This window comes from Carlito syrichta, unplaced genomic scaffold (assembly GCF_000164805.1).
Source record: "Carlito syrichta isolate Samal-C Ts95f unplaced genomic scaffold, Tarsius_syrichta-2.0.1 Scaffold316249, whole genome shotgun sequence".
NCBI lineage: Eukaryota > Metazoa > Chordata > Mammalia > Primates > Tarsiidae > Carlito > Carlito syrichta.
Genome location: NW_007260345.1, coordinates 69,943 through 90,349, shown reverse-complemented (window position 1 = coordinate 90,349; position 20,407 = coordinate 69,943). Strand labels below are relative to the sequence as shown.

At 41.1% G+C, this 20,407-nt stretch overlaps 1 protein-coding gene across 1 annotated transcript; it reads left to right on the top strand.

Moving 5' to 3' along the window:
- The first annotated feature begins 375 nt into the window (after positions 1-375).
- LOC103276565 (late cornified envelope protein 3D-like) lies at positions 376-1,215 on the top strand. The gene is made up of 2 exons (XM_008073981.1): positions 376-397; positions 842-1,215. The coding sequence occupies exon 2, from the start codon at positions 863-865 to the stop codon at positions 1,145-1,147; it is 285 nt and encodes a 94-aa protein (XP_008072172.1). The 5' UTR covers positions 376-397; positions 842-862; the 3' UTR covers positions 1,148-1,215.
- The last annotated feature ends 19,192 nt before the right edge of the window (positions 1,216-20,407 follow it).

The following is a 20,407-nucleotide window of genomic DNA, read 5'->3' as shown; positions in this document are numbered from 1 at the left end:
GTTCCCAAGAACAGAAAAGTCCCATATTCCTCCATGTATACCTCCAGAAGGAATCCAGGAAAGCCCATGGATCGGAGACTGTGGTAAGGACCATGAACTGAAGAAATGTTGCCCGGAAGGTGGACTGACTGGTCATGTCTAGAAGCCCTGAGTGAGACATGGGTAGACAGGCGCCAGAACTTCCTTGCTGCCTCTTGCTGGACATCTTGGTGAGTGCACAGGAAGATGATGAATGGAAGGCCCCGGGCATGTGCCGGGTGTCACCTCCCTGGTTGTGGAAGGAGCTGGATTCCTGGGCTGTGCATCACAAACCCTGTGCAGGATAAAAGTGCTCTTGCCCTGGGCTTCTCATCCACAACCTCTTCAGGAACAGCCTCTCCTGTCTTCTCTTCACCTGGTGAGTGTCCAGCAGGGGAAGAGACTCAATCTGGGATGTTGGAACAGAAAGCTAAGGTCATAGCAGAAGAGAGGAAAATAGAGAGACCTGGAAAGAAGACCCAGAGACAGGACCTCAGAGAGGGGGACTCTAGGGGGGTGGGAACAGGAGACCCCTTGTGAGACCTGATTGAATTTCTATGACCTACAAAAGAGCTCATAGTTGCCTCCCAAATGGGTTCATTCCCTAGTGTTCTTTACAACCAAACAATGGATGCCCAGTTAGACTTGCAGCAATCTGTCCTGGGTGGAGAACAATTTGGGAGGCGTCTGACACCATCCCGCCAGCTACAAATCTGCTTCTTTTGCCCTCCTGCAACTCTTGGTCCAAGAGGCAGCTGGTCTTAGAGGCTAGGAGATACCGGGCTATAGATTCTGAACTGATAAGTGGCTTTGTTTTGTCCAGGGCAACTCAACTCCTGCCAAGATGTCCTGCCAGCAGAACCAGCAGCAGTGCCAGCCCCCACCCAAGTGCCCCTCACCCAAGTGCCCCCCAAAGAGCCCAGCACAGTGCCTGCCTACTGCCTCCTCTGGCTGTGCTCTAAGCCCTGGCGGCTGTGGCCCCAGCTCCGAGGGCGGCTGCTGCCTGAGCCACCACAGGCCCCGCAGGTCCCACCGGTGCCGGCTCCTGAGCTCTGACTCCTGCGACGGGGGCAGTGGTCAACAAGGAGGGGGCTCTGGCTGTGGCCACGGCTCTGGAGGCTGCTGCTGACCTGGATTCTGATGCTGAGATAAGCGATTTTAGAGAAAACAAGAATCCAAAGTGCCAAGGAAAAGCCCCAACTTGATGCTTTTTTCCCCCACCTCACACCATTAATCTCTCTTCTTGGACAGGAGAGCTGAAATGTTCATGGGGATGGGTCTTGCTCTCCCCAGAAACTTCTGCCTATGTATTTTCCAAAAGCCCAAAGACTCTTTCCTGGCAATGCCATCACCTGTGTCTGACTATATAGAAAAATAAAGCCTCTTAACAGCTTCTGTTTCTCACTTGTCCTTTTACTCTGCCTGCTAGAAGCCTGCTCAGTGGTGTTCCCCTCCTTCAGCTCTTGAAAGTGCTGCATGCCCAGCACTAGGAATAGTATTGGTTTGGGGCTAAAAAATTAAAGGGCCAGGCTTTTCTTCATTCAGAAGAGCCTGATGGGAGCTTTGAGAGTGGAAGAATGGCAGAGGTGTTGAAAGAGGTTATGAAAATCTCTTAGAACAATGCCCGACTTTTCTTGTTTAATACTTTGGGAGGGATAATCGAGCACTGGAATCCATGATCTCTGTTGAGGGTGATTTAGAGGATCAGAAAATGGAGAAGAATGAGACCAAGCAGAATGGAAGGTGTGGTGGCAGAAAGAACAGTCTGAAGGAGGAAGATCAAGTAATACTACACATTATGGGCTTTAGGTAGGGAAGTGAGCTAAGTTGCTATATTCTGAAAAAAATTGGAATTGAGAGTTTTATCTTAAAAAATGTAAATGAGAGGCTCTGGGCTCTGAGGAAAAAGTAGATTCCAGAAATATCTCAGAGTATTACAAATCACCTGTAAATGTCTTTTAAGAGATTTGAGATAGAATTGAACTCATTATTATTGTTATTATTTTGCTTTTGAATATTACTTTTTTGAGTTCAACAATAAAAAGGAGACATGGTCAAAATTATAGTTACCATAGGATTCTAACTGGTGAGCTCCTGTCCCAACTACTTTGGAATAAGGCAGTGCTTATCTCTGCTCCAAACCAAAATGATCATTCTTGATGTGAATCTCAAGTGATTTTTCACTTTGATAGCTAGATAATTGAAATAATGTTGCAGAAGAGGGCTATATTCAACCCAAGTCATGATGGTTCTTGAAATAACTTTGGCAAGGTGAAAAGATATTATGTACCTTTGACTGCAGTCAAAGCAGAATTATTTGAGAGAAATCAGAGTTTGAGCATGGACATGTTAGAAAACAAAAACTGTGTGATACTTTGGGAACTCAATGAAATTAAATTTTTTTTGTTATTTCATTTTTTAAAAAGTGGCAAACTGGAAATCAGTTTTGTCCTAATGTTTTTGATACATAGTTTCTTAAGAAATTGGAATACAAAGTGTTAAAAGGAACCATGACTGAGGATTGAAGCCACATGTATTCTGCCACTCAAACCATTAAACTGGTTGAGAAGGTTTTGACAAAGGGGCCACAGATATGGAACTTACGTTGTTTTTTTTTGCTTTTTTTTGAGTTGGAGTCTAACTCTGTCGCCCAGACTGGGGTGCAGTGGCCACTCCCGGCCACCGCAACCTTGACCTGCTGGGCTCCGGCGATCCTTCCGCCTCAGCCTTCTGAGTAGCTGGAACTACAGGTGCGTGCTACCACACCTGGCTACTTTTTGATTTATTGTAGAGATGAGGTCTTGCCAAGCTGCCCTGGTGGGTCTCGAACCCGCGGGCTCAGGCAATCCACTTACCTCAGCCTCCCAAAGGCACGGGATTACAGGCTGAGCCACTGAGCCCGGCTTGGAACTTACGTTTAAGCAAGATTTTTTGAATCATTGTGATAGACTTCTTACTCTGGGACACTTGAGACATGTCTGGGAAGTACTCTTTAACAGAATTAAAATACATAATGAAAAAGAAAAAGGATAGGCAAGCTCCCTTTGGGAACATGAAGGTCCTACACTCATCTATGTTGTGCACCCAAAGCCACAAACATGGATGAATCTGAGCTGGTTGGCCTCAGATCCTTAGAAGCCATGTTTATTTCAGGGCAGACAGAGACTGGGGTTCTTTAGTCAAATTCGAGCTGCACATCATCAACTAGGGAGCAGTGTAGTCTAAATCTAGACTCCTTGGGCTGAAATCCCAGTTATGTTACCTAATAGCGAAACACACAACCTAACCCTTCTTGCCTCAGTCAATCTTCATCCAAAAAATGGAGATAATAATATTTTACCTGGGGTCCTGAATGGTTTATGTTAATATATGTGAAGTGTTTAAATGTTAGCTTCTATTATTTGTCTTTTAATATGAAAACTAAATAATAAGTCTTGTCGTTCAGAAGATTCTAGGTTCAAATTGAGCCCCTAGCCACAAGGATTCTTGCTGTTGGTAAATCTAACTTGTGTAAGGAAAGAAAAAAGCAGGGACAATGAATAAAGTTCAGAACTGAGACAACAGGACAGCCATCAGGACAGTAGTTTCAGTAATCAGGTATGGCTTGCCACTAAAAATGGCTTCTGACAGATGAGGTCAGAGTGGGTGGAAGAAAAAATTACTTCTCTAGACTTGATGAGAATGCATCAAGCCAGGCTGGGAACCACGCACTCATTTTTTTTTAAGTTCTTCATTCTACACTTATTTGTTGAGTATATCTTGTGTGCCAAGTGCCATTCTAGGCACTGGGCATGCAGTGGGAACAGACAAATTCCTTACTCACTTGGAGAAAAAATCTGAGTGGGTACTTGACAGGATGGAACGTATATTTTCCTGCTATGCCTTCAGTTGGATTCTCTTCCCCTGTGTGAGGTGAACAACAGTGTAGGTGGGATAAGCCCCGCCTGGATACAAAGAGTGAATTTTTAGGGAATAAGAGTAAGAAAGGTATCTAGTGACTATTGGCTCCTCAGCAGAGCCAACAATTGTGGAGGCAAGAAGGTAAGTGACAAATGAGAGGAAATTAGTTAGTGTCCTGGTTGCTACTGTTGCATGCTGAATCACCCCAAAACTTAGTGGTATGAAACAGCAAACATTTTGATTTTGTTACAATTTTGTAGATTAAAAGTTCTCACCTGAAGGCTGACTAGGTGGGATATCCAAAAAAGCTCATTCAGATGATTGGTAGTCAATTCTGAATGTCAATTGGGACCTTTTCTGGGCTTGTCAGCTGGAGGATTTACACCTGGCCTCTTTAGCATGATGGTCTTACTGTAGTCACACTTCTTACTTGGTACCTGGCTTCCTCCAGAGAGTATATTCTAAGGATACCAGGTGGAATCTGGAAGTCATATAGCATTACCTCTGCCATATTCTATTGGTTAAAGAAGTCATGAGCCAGCCTAGATTTAAGTGGAGGCAACATAGATCCCCACCTAAGGAGAAGAATCTCAAATAACTTTGAGGCATGTTTTAAAATCATCACTGTAGGTACTGACCAAATCCTTATCCTCTTTTCAATAATTCTACATACTACTGAAACCCTAGTATAAGTTCATGTTCCCACAGTGTTTTGAAAAGACTCAGATTTTGGCCATGGTTCTAACATGTTCAAGTTTTGAAGAGGGTAGCCATATCTACAACCTTCTTGTAACTAGAATGTCCAGAGTCACTACTGAAATAATAATGTCTTGTCAAAAGATATCAAAGTTATTTATGTATGCCAAGTAATTATACCATTCTATAAAATTAAAATAAAATGCAGTGAAAAATATTATATAGCTGATTTATATCTTCCAGAAACACTGAACAAATGAAATTAGTCACCACTTTATTATTACTCCCATAAATTATCATTTCATCTGACCTCCCCTTTCGCCTAAAGTGCTCTGGCCAACGTGATGATGTAAGCATCCCTGAGTTTGAACCACTCCTGTCTCTTTGATCAATAGCATAGTCAATTAAACACTGAAACAATTTCCTTAGATCTGCAAGCCTGTCACTTCATAGATGTACGTTGCTAGTTGCTGTCTCTGCTTTTAATTCTAACATCTCTGGTTCCTTTTTTCTTCATTTTTTAGCTTTATTTTTCCTTAGACACTTCTAGGTTTATCTTTGTATTTAAAAGAGGAGCATGATAGGAATGTCAGATTCCGAGGACCATGTTCTTAGCTGGCATACTATTCCATCTGCCATTAACTTAGCTTGCTTCCCTTTCAGATCCACCTTATCTCAAATGGAAGCCTTATTTTCTCCCTCTGCCAGGAAACGTCCTGTCTAGGGGATCCTAGCTCGTGGGTCCTATGAGTTCCTCTTAATCACTTTAACTGGGCCACCAGGGGACAACATCTTGGCTTCTGTCTTACACTTACAAACCATTGTACAGACCAGAGACTCACCTACCACCCACAAGTGAAAACTGTGACAATATCTGAACTCCTCACTCTTGTCAGGGTAACAAAGAATTGCTATCCAAAGGCCAAGTCCCATGGACTTCCCACACACTTATGTAATAGCTGGTATCACTCCAGCTCACAATTGGATTACTTGCCAGTCAGTTGCTATACTATCAGCATCTCAAAGATAGAAACCTAGGACTGAGCTTCCAAGGTGTTTTCTGAAAGATCAGAAAAGGCCCGTGAAGCTCTTTCCCTTTGCTTTCTGGAGCTTTATGTTTACTCCCAACTCGTGTTCCTATCTTTGACCTCGTGAAAGACTCCCCAAATCACCCCCACCCTAATACACAACCCCGGTAAAAGGGTCTTGTGAATTGAATGGAATGTGACCTGCTACTTATCTGTTCCCGAGACAGGATTCTGCACTGTTGTGGGTCAGCTCAGGATAGAGCAAACACATAGACATGTTAGACAGAGGCTGCAGTGAGAAAGAACAGCTTTATTCTTCATAGCACAGGGACTTAAAGAAGGAGGGGGAAGCACTGAGACCAGCAGGATAAACCCCCTGGGGAGTACAAATACTCAGAACTCTTCAAGGAACATCTCAGCGGGAAAGAGTGGGGGTAGGAATGAGAGGCACTAGGGTCCAGTCATTTGAAAGCTTTCTTTTCTCAAGTATTTTCACTTCATCTCATGGTTCAGGTAAGCAGCAGCCAGAGCCCCCTCCTTGCTGACCACTGCCCCCGACACAGGAGTCGGAGCTCAGGAGCCGGCATCGGTGGGACCTGCGCGGCCTGTGGTGGCTCAGGAAGCACCCGCCCTCGGAACTGGGACCACAGCCCCCATGGCTTGGAGCACAGCTGGAGGAGGCTGGAGGCAGGCACTGTGTTGGGCTCTTTGGGGGGCACTTGGGTGAGGGGCACTTGGGCGGGGACTGGCACTGCTGCTGGTTCTGCTGGCAGGACATCTCGGCAGGTCAGGGATCCTGGGGAAAATAAAACCAAAACAAAATGCATGTTAATGCCGAGGCCTCAGGTCGATGTCTCCTCATCCTTTGGTTTAATGGTAGACTTTTTTCCCTTAAAATCAGTTGGTCCTTCAGACAAGATGTGAAAAAGGGAAGTGGAAAATGATCTGGAGTGGCCATTGCCTTGCTAAGCTATGGTGTGGCCATGTGCTCTTTGAGAGATGGCCAGGCCATGTTTCCTGGCTTTGGCCCCCTCCCCTACCTTGGGGAGGAGAATCTCCTCTTTCTTTCTCTCTCTCTAATTTACTTTCTAAACAAACTATATTTTCTAATTAAAAAAAAAAGAAAATGATCTGGAGTTAAACTGGCCAGACTTCTGGATGACCCAAGAGGGCTACTGTGCCTGACCCTCGGGGCCTGGTATCCAGACCCCATACAAACAACATCCCCTACGGTATCCAATGCACACAATGTCCATGGCCCTTCTAATCTGCATCTCCCTGGACTTGGGTGAGGAGGAGAAAAATCAGCGAGGGCTGAGGGGGCAGGCAATGCTCATTTCTGGGGACATGAAAGAGGAGAGTCCTGAGGTTGCTGTGTCGTGTAACCCCTGACATATCCTGTGGGTTCTTCTTTTTTCACAACCCCCCCTCCTCCTTCCCTGTCCCACCTTGCTGCCCACTAGGGCCTCTCTGCCACCTCCACCTTGTCTGCCTCCTTCTGTCTCCACGTTGAAGGACAGACATGTTTGCTCAGCTCTTTCATCTCAGGTCCGCTCCCCACCGGGTTGCTCACCTGGTTCTCTGATGCAGGAGAAGGCTCTTATTGAGGTAGTTGTGTACTGAGGAGCTCAGGACCTCAGCCCTTTTGTCTTGAGTCGGGTTTTATGATGCACATCCAAAGTATGTAGTTTCCTTCTGACGCCAAGGAGAGGGTGACAGCATCTCACACTCCCAGGACCAGGCTTTCAGTATTTTTTCTGGGCACATATTTTGAGAAATGACAAATAGGAAGCAGGAAAACTCGGTGATGGTCCAATTATCCACCAGTTCAGGCCCTCTGGCGGCCAGTCCACATTTATTTCCTCATTCAGCTCACAGGCCTTGAACTCAGGACATGCCTTCCTCCCCTGGACTAGCTTACAGCTTTTCAGAAGGCCGGGTGAACAACTGAACAGTGAAGTCCGTGATGCCGCATGAGTGTGCTCAGAGGCAGCAGGCCATTGGGAGTCATTCTCCACTGTTTTGCAGATTTCTTTAGGAGGATGTTGTTATCAGCTCATGTCTTAAGGGTGTTGACTGGGCTGAGCTTGCTGAATCTTGGGAATGAGATGTGGTTGGGTAAGGCGTGGGAGAATGTATCTGGGGCCGTGACCTGATAGGCAGTGCTCTTCAGAGAAGGTCATGGCCTCTGGAATGTGCATAGGGAGAGGAAGAGAGCCAAAGTAGATCTTGGTGGAGGAGCAGATGATGTCAAATGTGACCTCCACCTGTGGGGACAACTGAAACCGCAATTAATGGGGGAAAAGGAACATCTGGTTTTGGTTGTCTGTGGAATGTGTGAGGCTGGATCTAATCCTACAACTTATGTTGATAATTGATAAAGATTTTACTAAATTTGTTGATAATGATGAGGTGTTGGGGTTGGATGCACATTGTTTAATGATAACCATGATAATACTTGAGGTTTGTATATAGTAAATTTGTATAAACTGAATGTCATTTTCCATTTGGTTTTTGTTATACTATCAGTGATAAATTTGTCATTGGATCCATCTTTAATAATATAAAATGATGTGTTATAGCCTCCAAAGAAAAACCGTTGTCAAGAATTTAAAATAATCTTTATTATACTATATGCTTCCAAAGAAAATAATAATAATTAAGATGATACTAAGTTTCTAATCATCATAAATTTAAATTTTATTGTAATTTTAAACAAAACATCATTTTGATCAGAGTATAGGAAAACCTATAGGATCAGTTATTTGTTCTTTGGCATAAAATATATTATAAGAGGCTATTAGTTCCTTCTTCTTCCCTTCTTCTCATCACTTTATTTTGAACAATTGTAGCACCATGAATTCTGTTGAGTTCTGCAGAATTATAAGTGGGAGAATGGGAATTCCAGGTGGAGAACTGGTGAAAGGCTGGGACAGTCATGTATGTTTTTAGAAACACTCTCTTGTCAGCAGAACGGGGTCCTCCAGGCTTTGTTCTGATTTAGTTTCAGAGCTAGGCTAGAAGTGACATTGTCCTTATATTATCAAGTGCTCATATCTTTACCTCCTACTTCCCTCAAAGGTGCCCTAATAAAAAGAGACAATTACAAAGGATAAGAAAGGGCACTTGAGAAATGCCAGACTTGGAGGTATGGGTGAAGAGAGAGAAGAGTGAAAGAAGACATAGCTCTGTTCACACCACTGTGCTGAGTTTGCTAGTAGGGTCAGAGGTGTGTGAGAGAAGGGCTGAAGGAGAGGGTGGCCTGAGGGAGGGGTGCTGCCAGGGAATCCCAAGCCTTCTGTCAGTTGAATCTTGTCTAAACCAAATGCCTTCTCTCAACCCCAAAAGGTTGAGAAGAATGGGCTGTGGTACCTTCAGGTTAGGGAAAGTACTTGACGTTTGGATTGTTGATTCATCTAATGCTGCTCCTCTGAGTCAGGCCCAGGTCGGTAGAAGCCACTGGACTTGGGGCAGCATCTGCTGCCCCCACCACTGATCATGACACTGCCATGACAGTGGGAGTGCTGGAAACAACATTGGTAGGATCTGTAGGACTCGGATCAGCTCAGGAAACAGCTAGAGAGCTAGAACCGTGCATGGCAGGATTAGACTGGAAGTGGGATCAGGGCTTGACAAAGAGGGTCACTTTGAAAGGCACTTGAGGAGTCACTTAAAGTGGAGCATTTGGTAAGTGTTTGGTATGGCTGACTTCACTGACAGTTTATCTCAGCAGAATCTATTCAGCACCTATTCAGATGCATCAAATAATAATTGAACATTTTTTCCTTTTAAAATTAAAATCACATTGTATAGATAATATATGGGTAAGATAAGCAAGTGCCAGAAAGAAAAAATTTACCCAGGTTAAATTCTTTAAGAAGACCCTTTTCCCTCTAGGAAAATATAGATAGGTAGGTATGTATGTGTATATATATGTAGATCTACATGACCTGGGCCAGGCTTCCAGCTACCCACAGAAACATGGGAGGATGAATAGTGACTGGGTTGTGAGTCACTCTGCTCTGCCTTTAAGGCTATATAATTCCAGGGTTAGCTCTTCTGTCTGGGCTTTTCTGTATTCTCCCTTCTTTTTTCTTGTTTCTTCACCCATAACTTTTCTTCGACAACTCGTGAGTCCTGTCACAGAGAAACTTCCCTAGTTTCAGACAAGAACTCCTCCCTGTGGAGTCAGTCTGGAGGAGGAGCTTGTGATCCCAGGGCTGGGCCCTGAGGTGTGATATGGCTTTTGGAGGAGCAGATGGACCCTCTTATGAGCCAGCAGGGTGAGAACCTTTCTTGGCATTCTGTCCCTCCCATGGTGGCCCCATAGGAGCTCCCAGGTGGTCCTTTTTTGTGACTGATGGATGAGATGAAGCTTCACCAAGGCACACCCTTTCCCCAGGCTGAGTCTCCATGGAGCAACCTGGAGATTCCCAAAAAACCAGTTGTTGGGTTACAGATTCTGGAACTCCAGGTTTCAGAGTGTCTGTCCCATCTTAGGAAACATCGTGCCACACCCTCTCCTTTAACCTGTTTGAATGAGGACAGGAGGAAAGGAGATCAGTTGCTGGCAGTGGAACTGAGAGAAAAGAACATACTAAGAGAGACTTTGTAGGAAGTATATTTAAGACTTAGTGACTCATTGTCTGGGCAGGATGGAGAATATGGATCAGTCAAGATGATGCCATTGGTTGTCCTAATGACTAGAGAAATGAAATTACCACGAACAAAATCAGAACATCAGATAGAAAGCTCTGTTTAAAGAATGTTGAGCTTGAGATCACAGCAGGATTCTGATGTGGATACATCTCAAGATGCTTGGAGAAATGAGGCTGGGGCCTGGTGACCTTCTGGTCAAGAGAGATCTGGAGGGAAACTTGGGAATTACACTCCAATTATTTTCTTCCTTCTTTCCTCCTTCCCCCCATCCTCCTTCTTCTCCTCTATTTTCCTCCCTCCTTCTCTCTCTTCTCCCTCCCTTCCTCCCTCCCTTCTTTCCTTTGCATGACTCATCTAGAACCAGTTTGATTTATAAGACCAAAAAAGAAAAAAAAAAACCCAAACCCCCCAAAATAGTGAATAACACACATGATCTTTCTGTTGTCACAGTGACTCCAATCAGCTGGGAATGGTGGGTGGGCACAAAAATATCAAAATAAGTAAAACTTTAAACAACTGATGTGAAGAAGATTCATGGAGGCAGCAGCCACTTTATCAATGTGTTCCCAGGTTATGATCCAATTGTGAGTATCCCTGGACATTATGGGACACATGGCTGCATGCTAAATACTTTTGATCCTCTTGCTCTGAGCACACCCATCTGTACACATTCATCACATATGCACACACATACTGATGCTCTCTTATGACTACCTCTGTCAAACAGAATGAGGAAACCGCAGATGATACCACCAAGGCCGTTTCGGAATGATCTAGTATCCTAACAATTTCATTGAAAAACAGTGACTCAATTCTCAAAACCATGCAAATATCCCTCCCTCCTCCCTTCCCTTCCTCCCTCTCTTCCTTCTTTCCTTCCTTCCTTTCTCTCTTTCTTTTCTCCCTCCCTTATTCCCTCCCTCTCTCCTTCCCTCTCTCTCTCTCTCTTTCTACCTTCCTTTCCCTTCCCTTCCTTTCTCTTCCCTTTCCTTCCTTCTACCCGTTCATTCTTCCATCCTTCCTTTTTTCTTCTTTCCTTCCTTTCTTTTTTCTTCCCTCTCCTTTTTTCTTCTTCTTCTTTTTATTATTATAAGGTGGTTTTCAAGAAGCCTACTGAATTATGAACAACTTTGGGACAGGGATCATATGTTATCACTTTTGAATTTCTAAGCATTGGTGGACTGATAATTTACCCTGTGGAAAGTGTTTTATTAATCTATGTAGAATTAAACTCACAGAAGAACTGGATAGGATCTGAGACAAAAGGGAAGGAGATATCTATTAACTTTTATAAATTCACTCTCTGTAAATTACTTAACTTCTCAGTGCCTCGTTTCCTTATCAGTAAAATGGGAGATTGAACAGGTACTGGAATATAAGTATTTATTAATTATATTAGGAACAAGAAAGGCGGTGAGAGATTCCAAAATATGCATTTGGACCAGAGCCTCTGAAGAAATGCAGCTGGGTATATATGTATACTGTGTAAGAAAACTTAGATACTTCTGAAATTATTGCAGTTTGGAGTAAATATAAGTTGTGGAATGAAAATGCTACTTATAAATTGCTTACTTATAAACTTATAAATTTACTCACTTTAAACTCATTGAAGATAAAAGAAATATTTAAAAGTCTTGTGTATTTGTTCTAAAACATACGAGAGTGAAAAATGTCATATCTTTATACTGTATCTAAATCAAATTAAGTGTGACTAAGTCCCCTCCTCAGGGCTGGTAGGAAGTCTTGTATTAGTCCTTTTGTTGACGGCTTCTCTTAAATAAGATTCTGTGAGAAACACAGAGCTCATTAAGTCAAGAATTTGGAGGCAATGTTCCTTTGATTTTCAGTACATTGTAGTAACTCTATAAGCATGACATTAACTAGAATAGTTTCTTGATATTAAACCCTGGGAGTTGCATTCTTTATTCTATTCTTTAACTTTAAAGTGACTGGTGAGTCCAGTAGCTACTGACATTAATTTCTAAAGAACAACAAAGAAAACTCATTAACATTCTGAGAGTTAAGTTTCAACTTAATAGATTTTTTAAAATGTATGAATATTTTATATGCCTTTAGGTATAGAAGTAGGAAAATTCTGCTTTTGGAAATGAAGAAATAGGTTACTTTGGACAAAATTTTGACTAAGCGTAACTGCAAAAGCTAGACAAGACATAATAAAATATTTGTATAAATGTGTTATCAAACTATCAACTTGGCGAATATTTTAAAGATCTAAAATTCTGAGAGAGAAGACAAGTCAAAAGAAATTAGTCTCACATTTAATATAATTTTTCTCTTGATTCATTTACCATTTGTGAAAAACTGTAACTAGGAGGTTGAGAATATGAGCAGATATTTCAGAAAATTCACAGAGGTTGGAGAAGAAGGGAGACAACATTTGGAATTTCTGAACTTTCAAGGAGGAGAGACTCTGATAATACTCAAAGCTTTGTTTGGAACCAGATGGACTATAAACTAGGAATAAGAAGAACCAGAAATAGGGCATCTTTCAGAGAGACTGAGCCGAGATTTGAATGATCTCAGTCCCTGATTATGTTAGCATTACTGAAATTGTTAGTGCTCCTAACCTAAATACTAGAAATAAAGTAAAATCATCACTTAGAGACTAAATTACCTCTCTGAATTTTTCACATAAAGTTCTACAATCAATCAAAAATAGTTAAATATATGAGAAAAAACCAAACATTTGACTGAGAAACCAAAAGAAAAACAGACAATACAAACATTCCACATGAGATCTAGCTAATGTACATATTAGGCACAGACTTGAAAATACCTACAATTAATATGTACAATAAATTAAGGGTCAAGGTGGAGAATTTGTACAGAGATCTAGAAATACCAGAAGGTAACAAAATAGAAGACAAACAAAAATAAATGACTGAAATTAAGAACTCAGTGGAGAGGTTAAATAACAGATTGAATACAACAAAAGAAATAGTCATCAACAACTGTTAGATTGGACAGAAAGCGAGGGAAGACAAACAGTTGGATAGTATAGAAAAGCATGTAAGATATTTACGGGCTACAATAAAAGGGTCTGACATATGGATAATTGGAGTCCCAGAAAAAGACAGAACAGATGTAAGCAGTATATGAAGAGTTAATGCCCCAGAATTTTGTGAAACTGGCAGAAGACACAAAGCCACAGATTCAAGAATGATCGAGATACCAATGCACAACTCATGTCTACTATTAGACCTTGGGGATCCAGCTGAGGCCTAGTGGCCCTCCTTGACTTCCCTCTATTTGCAGATCTTGACATCACCTGTTTACACTGCTTTGGTATAGGCTTGCCAGATAAAATACAGAGTGCCTGGTTAAATTTAAAATTCAGATAAGCAACACTTTTTTTTTTTTTTACTGCAAGTATCTTCTATACAATATTGGAGATTTATACTAAAAATGTATTGTTTGTTTAAAATTCACATTTAACTTGTGTCTTGTATTTTTATTTGACATTCTGTCTTGGTGCCTCTACTATGACTTTAAAGGAGTTTAAAGACAAATATCTTCTTCAGATTTTTTAGCTATTCTTTCTAGGAGGCTAAAATAACCTAGTTGGCTACTGCTGGGAGAGAAATACCTGAAATACCTGAGTTTCTTTCTTTTTTTTTTTTTTTTTAGTTGGAGTCTCACTCTGTTGCCCCAGCCGGAGTGCAGTGGCATGCTCATGGCCACCGCAGCCTCGACTTGCTGGGCTCAGGTGAAACTTCTGCCTCAGTCTTCCAAGTAGCTGGAACCACAGGTGGGCGCCACCATGACTGGCTGATTTTTTTTTTTTTAATTATAGAGATGAGGTCTCGCCAAGTTGCCCAGGCTGGTCTCAAACCCCTGGGCTCAAGCAATCCTCTTGCCTCTGCCTCCCAAAGTGCAGGGATTACAGGCATGAGCCACCATGCCTGGCAATTCCTGAGTGTTTAAAGATAACTTTTAATTGAAGTATAACATGCACACAATCATTGTGCATAGCTTGATGCTTTTTCCAAAAGGAAACACACCTAATAACAACATCCAAATCAAGAAAGAAATGATTACCAGCGGATTAGAGGCTCCCTTTGCTCTCCTTTCAGGTTATTTTGATTCCCATCCCCACCAAAGGTAACTGCTATCCTGACTTTTAACAGCATAAAATAATTTTGCTTGTTTTTGAGTTTTATTTAAATGAAATCATACACAAAGTGCCCCCTTTCATCTGGTTTCTTTTGCTCAGCATTTTGTTTATAAGATTTATTAATATTATTGTGTGCAGTTATGGTTTGTCAGATTTCATAGTGGCACAATATTTCACTTTGAGTATTGCATACTTAATACTCCAATTGAAAGACATTTGGTTAGATTTCAATCTTTTGTCTATTACAAGAGGTGCTGCAGTGACCATTCTTGTATATGCCTTTGATACACATGTGTGGATTTTTTATTTTCTGGGGTTATTTCCTGGGAAAGGGTCATAGACTGTGTATATGTTCTGCTTTAGTAGATACTACCAAGGAATTTCCCATAGAGTCTGTACTAACTTGTACTCATCTTAACAGTATGAGAGCTGTGGTTGCTCTCCATTCTTGGAAGTCCTTGGCATCATCCATGTGGTCATACTACCCATTCTCAGCCTTCCTCTTAGTGGCAACCAAACTCTGCCTCATGTCTGTAGTGAGTTTTGGGCAGGAGAGAGAAATTGTAGATTGTTCTCATTGAGAGGGTACTCTGATTAGCCAATTCCCTTTAGTCCCATATAGATTATATTGGTTCCTCCTACTAAAGGCTCCCATAGTCTACATTTTGTAGTAATTCTTTGCATAATTGGCTGTTTTAACCATGCATCTGTTACCTCCAGAAAGACAGAGTTTAAAATTGTCTTGTTTTCCTGTGATGGTTTAAATGCTCCTTCTAAAACTCATGTTGAAATTTGGTTGCCATTGTAATGGTGTTGTAAGATGGGGATTTTCACAGGTGGCTCATTGAACCATAAGGGTTCTGCCCTCTAGAATGAAATGTTATTGTCACAGGGGTGGGTTGGCTGTTACAGGAGTGGGTTCATGATAAAGAGATATATGTGACCCCCATTTTCTCTGTCTTGTGTGCACACCTGCTTTTTCTGCCTTCTGCCACAGGATGATCCTCTTCAGATGCTGATGCCATGCTCTTGGTCTTCCCAGCCTCCAGAACTGTGAGCCAAGTAAATGTTTATTGTTTACAAATTACCCAGTTTATGGTATTCTGTTAAAGCCACAGAAATAAGATATTATCTTATTTCAACTTGGCACTCAGTAAATAACTAATGAACAAATGAATGAAATTTTGTTGTGAACTCCAAAAAGAAATTTTAGAAATGTATTCACTGTTTAAAATAGATGACTCATTGTGTTGATGATATTTAAGATAATAAATATCATGATATTAATAACTCCATGCAATTTTTCTGACCCTTGTAGCTGACAACTTATGATATTTGTGGGATTAGAATGTTTACCGCTGATCTTAACAATGGTAATGTCCATGTCCCCTATGTCTCCCTTATTCCTTTTTTGTCCCAATAGCAAAGCACTAACAACTATTATGAGTGTCACACAGATATGGACCAACTATATGTTACTGGACAGAAGCTTCTGAAGGAACCCACGACAACCAACTAACCCATCAGCATGCCTGTGCATTGACTCTGTGCTCAAGTCTGTGCTAGAACTATGTGATAAAGATAGTCAAATGAGTCTTGATCTCTGCCTTCAAGGAGTGGAGAGTCATTGGAGACAGTCCATTTTAATTTAATTAAAACTAAAAGGGAGGAGGGTGTTCAAGGTCCAGGGATAGTATGAGCCTAGAGGTTGCCGGATGAAAGATGTGCTCTGGCACTAATGAGTAGGGATATCAATGGTACTAGCTAGGTGACAAAATATGTGGGGACAATTAATCTATTATCTCCATCTTCCCATAATTTTCAACTGTTTTATTTTAGCAAAATTATTTTTACAATATTATTGAAAAAAAATCTTCTTGTAGTATGGATAATTTATTGGTTGGGGTAAGTCCATAGGCAGATTGACCACCTAGCCAGTCGTTTTTCTGGTTCAGGACATAAGGAAAGGCTGGGTCTGGAGCTGGTGGGTGGCTGTATCTATGCAGAGTCTCTCTGTTATCAGAATTTCAGTCCAGTTTGAATTTAGAATTTTCTCCACATAGATTCTTCTCAGTTTGGAGAATTATCATTATCTCCTTTTTGGTACTTGAGCCTTCTTTTCTCATATTTTCCTGAGTCATGAGCCCTATGATTCCTACAGGATTAAAGTTGGATAGGGGAAAGGAATGAAAGAGAACACTCTGTTTGGATCATGAGGGCTGTGGGTATTCTAAAAATTTATTCTCATTTCTCACCTGTTCTTGGTCCCAGCAAGCAGGGAAGGCAACAAAGGTGGTGGCCATCAGCTATGGACTCCTATGGTGGAAAAGTTTGTTGAGTGAGTCCAATGGAAGTAGTACATTGGATCAGCTTTCCAGTCTAGTTCAGGAGATTTGAGGTTTGACAACCTAAGCTCACTTTTTGCAAGAAGATTGTAGCAACAACAACAGTAAATAATTATACAGACTTCAGTTGGGGCAGGCATAAACATGGCACTGTTGCTATATATGTTAATGTATATTATCCCTTTTAACTTACATCAGTCCTTCAAGAAGATATCATCTCCTTTTTACAGATACGTCTTGTTTTCCTGTGATGGTTTAAGTGTTTTTTCTAAAACTCATGTTGAAATTTGGTTGCCACTGTAATGGTGTTGTAAGATGGAGACTTTTACAGATAAGTAAGATAAGGCTCAGATAGGCTTACACAGCTACTAAGTGTCGAGATTGGAATTTAAATAAAGAAAGTTTGACCTAGAATCTATGTTCTTCACCACTAGGTAATAAGCCAGACTTGAGAGACATGTAAGCATCTGAGCTAACTCATTATTTGGCCCACTTCAATCTAATATCATGGAAATATATGTTCAACATAGATGTAGAAAAGAGCTTGTGTTCTGTGTTGTGGAAGATTTAAACAAAGGGATGTACTACAAACTGGCAAAATAAAATTCTGAGGATACTGCAAAGATATTGTGGGTGTGGTTCCAGACCACCAATAAAGCGACTGACATGATTTTTAAAATTCCCTGATGCAAATAAAAGTTATGTTTACATTTTAATCTATTAAGTGTTTAATAACATTACGTATAGCCGGGCTTGGTGGCTCAGCCTGTAATCCCGCGCCTTTGGGAGGCTGAGGTGAGTGGATTGCCTGAGCCCGCGGGTTCGAGACCTGCCTGGGCAGCGAGACCTCATCTCTACAATAAATCAAAAAATCAGCCGGGCGTGGTAGCGCATGCCTGTAATTCTGGCTACTTGGAAGGCTGAGGCGGAAGGATCGCCGGAGCCCAGCAGGTCGAGGCTGCGGTGGCCGGGAGCGGCCACTGCACTCCAGTCTGGGCGACAGAGTGAGACTCCAACTCAAAAAAAACCCAAAAAACAAAAAACAAACAAACAAAAATAACATTATGTATTAAAATGCATATAACTTACAATACTTTATTGCTAAAAAATACTAATGATCATATGAACCTTCAGCGAGTGGTAATCTTTTTGATGATGGAGGCTGCTAACTGATCAGGGTGATATTTACTGAAGTTTGTGGTGACTATGGTAATTTTAAAAAATAAGACAACATGAAGTTAATCACATGAATTGAGTCTTCTTTTAACAAAAGATTTCTCTGCAGCACGCAGATAGCATTTTACCCACAGTAGAAATTCTTTCAAAATTGGAGTCAATCCTCTCAAACCTTGCCACTGCTTTATCAAGTAAGTTTATAAAATATAATATTCTACTCTTGTTGTCACTTCCACAATCTATGCTCAAAGCATCTTCAAGCAGTGAATTCCATCTCAATAAATCTCAAGAAACCCCTTTTTTTGATCATGAATAAGAAGCAGCTCCCTATTCATTCAAATTTTGTCATGAGATTGTACCAATTCAGTTATATCTTTGGGCTCCACTTCTAATTCTAGTTCTCTTGCTCTTTCCAACATATCTTCCCTGAAGTCTTGAACTCCTCAAAGTCATCCATGAGGGCTGGAAACGATTTCTTCCAAACTATTATTAATGTTGATATTTTGGCCTCATTTCATAAATTATACATTTTCTCAATGGCCTCTAGAACACAGAATCATTTCCAGAAGATTTTCAATTTATTTTGCTTAGAAGCATCAATGGAATCACTGTTTATGGCAACTATAGCCTTAGAAAATGTATTTCTTAAATAATGTCTTGAAAATTAAAATTACTCCTCAATTCATGGGTTGCAGAATGGATGTTGTGTTAGCAGGCATGAAAACAACATTCATCTCTTGTATATCTCCATTAGAGCTCTTGAGTGACTAACTGCATTGTCAACTAGCTACTATTTTGAAAGGAATTTTTTTTCTGAGTAGTAGGTCTCAACAGTGGGATTAAAATATTCAGTACAGCATGCTGTAAACAGATGTGCTATCATCCAGGCTTTGTTGTTGCCTTTATAGAGCACAGCATAGTCGATTCATAGTATAATTCTTAAGTGCCCTAGGATTTTCAACATGGTAAGTAAGCATTGGCTTCAACTTCAAGTCACCAGCAGCATTAGCCCCACCAAGAGAATCAGGCTGTCCTTTGGAGCTTTGAAGCCAGGCATTGACTTCTCCTCTCTAGCTATGAAAGTCCTAGAGGGCATCTTCTTTCAGCAAAAGGCTGGTTTATTTACAACTCATCAATAAGGGTACCTGCACAATGCATATTTGTATACCTAACCCTTAACTGTACCCCACAATTTTAAAATAAAAAATATGGTAAAAAGAAGAATGAAAATCGATTGTTTAGTGTAGCCAGCTTCATCAATGTTCTCAGCTATGTCTTCTGGATCACTTGCTGCAGCTTCTCCGTCAGCACGTGCTGTTTCAGCTTGCACTTTTATGTTACAGAGAGGGCTTCTCCCTTAAACTTCAAGAACCAATCCCTACTAGCTTCTAACTTTTCTTCTGAAGTTTTCTCACCTCTCTCAACCTTCTCAGAACTGAAGAGAGTCAGGGTCTTGCTCTGGATTAGGCTTTGGCTTAAGGGGATGTTATGGCTGGTCTGTTCTTCTATCTAGGACACTGAAACTTTGTTCATATCAGCAATAAGGCTATTTTACTTTCTTATCATTCATATATTCACGGGAGTAACACTTTTAATTTCCATAAAGAACTTTTCCTTTGTATTCAAAACTTGACTGTTTTGCACAAGAGGTCTTGTTCTCAGTCTTAGTTTTTGACATGCCTTCCTCACTAAGCTTAATCATTTCTCGCCTTTTGTTTAAAATGAAAGATAAGGGACTCCTCCCTTTACTTGAAGACATAATAACTTGTATAGTTATTAATTGGCCTAATTTTAATATTGCTATGTCTCAGGAAAGAGGGATACCTGAGGAGAGGGAGAGAGATGGGGGAATGGCTGGTTGATGGAGCAGTCAGAAGACACAAAATTCATTGATTAAGTTTGCCATCTTAAGTTTGTGGCTCCCAAAACAGTTATGATAGCAGCATCAAAGATCATTGATCACAGATCACTATGACAGACACAATAACAGTTTTAAAAGTTTGAAATATTGTCAGAATTACCAAGCTGTGATAGAGACACAAAATGAGCACAGGTTGCTGGAAAAATAGTACCAACAGACTTGTTGGACACAGGGTTGCCACGAACCTTCAATTTGTAAAAACACAAATTTATAAATCACAGAGATTTGTAAAATAAAGCACAATAAAAAGAGGCAAGTCTCTATCTAGAAGGCAGTTTATGAACATGGATTGCAATCAAATAGTACATTTTTTTTACTTCTACCTGGTTTCCATTTCTTCCATTGTACAATCTCTCTCCTTCAAATGAGTGCTGCTAAGTACATTTTCCTCAGTTTCATTACACTTGTAAAAAGGAAGCCTTTGAAAACTGCCCAGTCACCCACCTCTTGGTCAAGCTCTGCCCTTGCCCCAGGCTCCCTAGAGATGAGATCACTGATGATTCTGGACTACACAGGGCTGAGAGAGTGA

Excerpts from the sequence above, each read along its gene's own strand:
- LOC103276565 (XM_008073981.1), top strand. The coding sequence starts at position 863 with ATGTCCTGCCAGCAGAACCAGCAGCAGTGCCAGCCCCCACCCAAGTGC.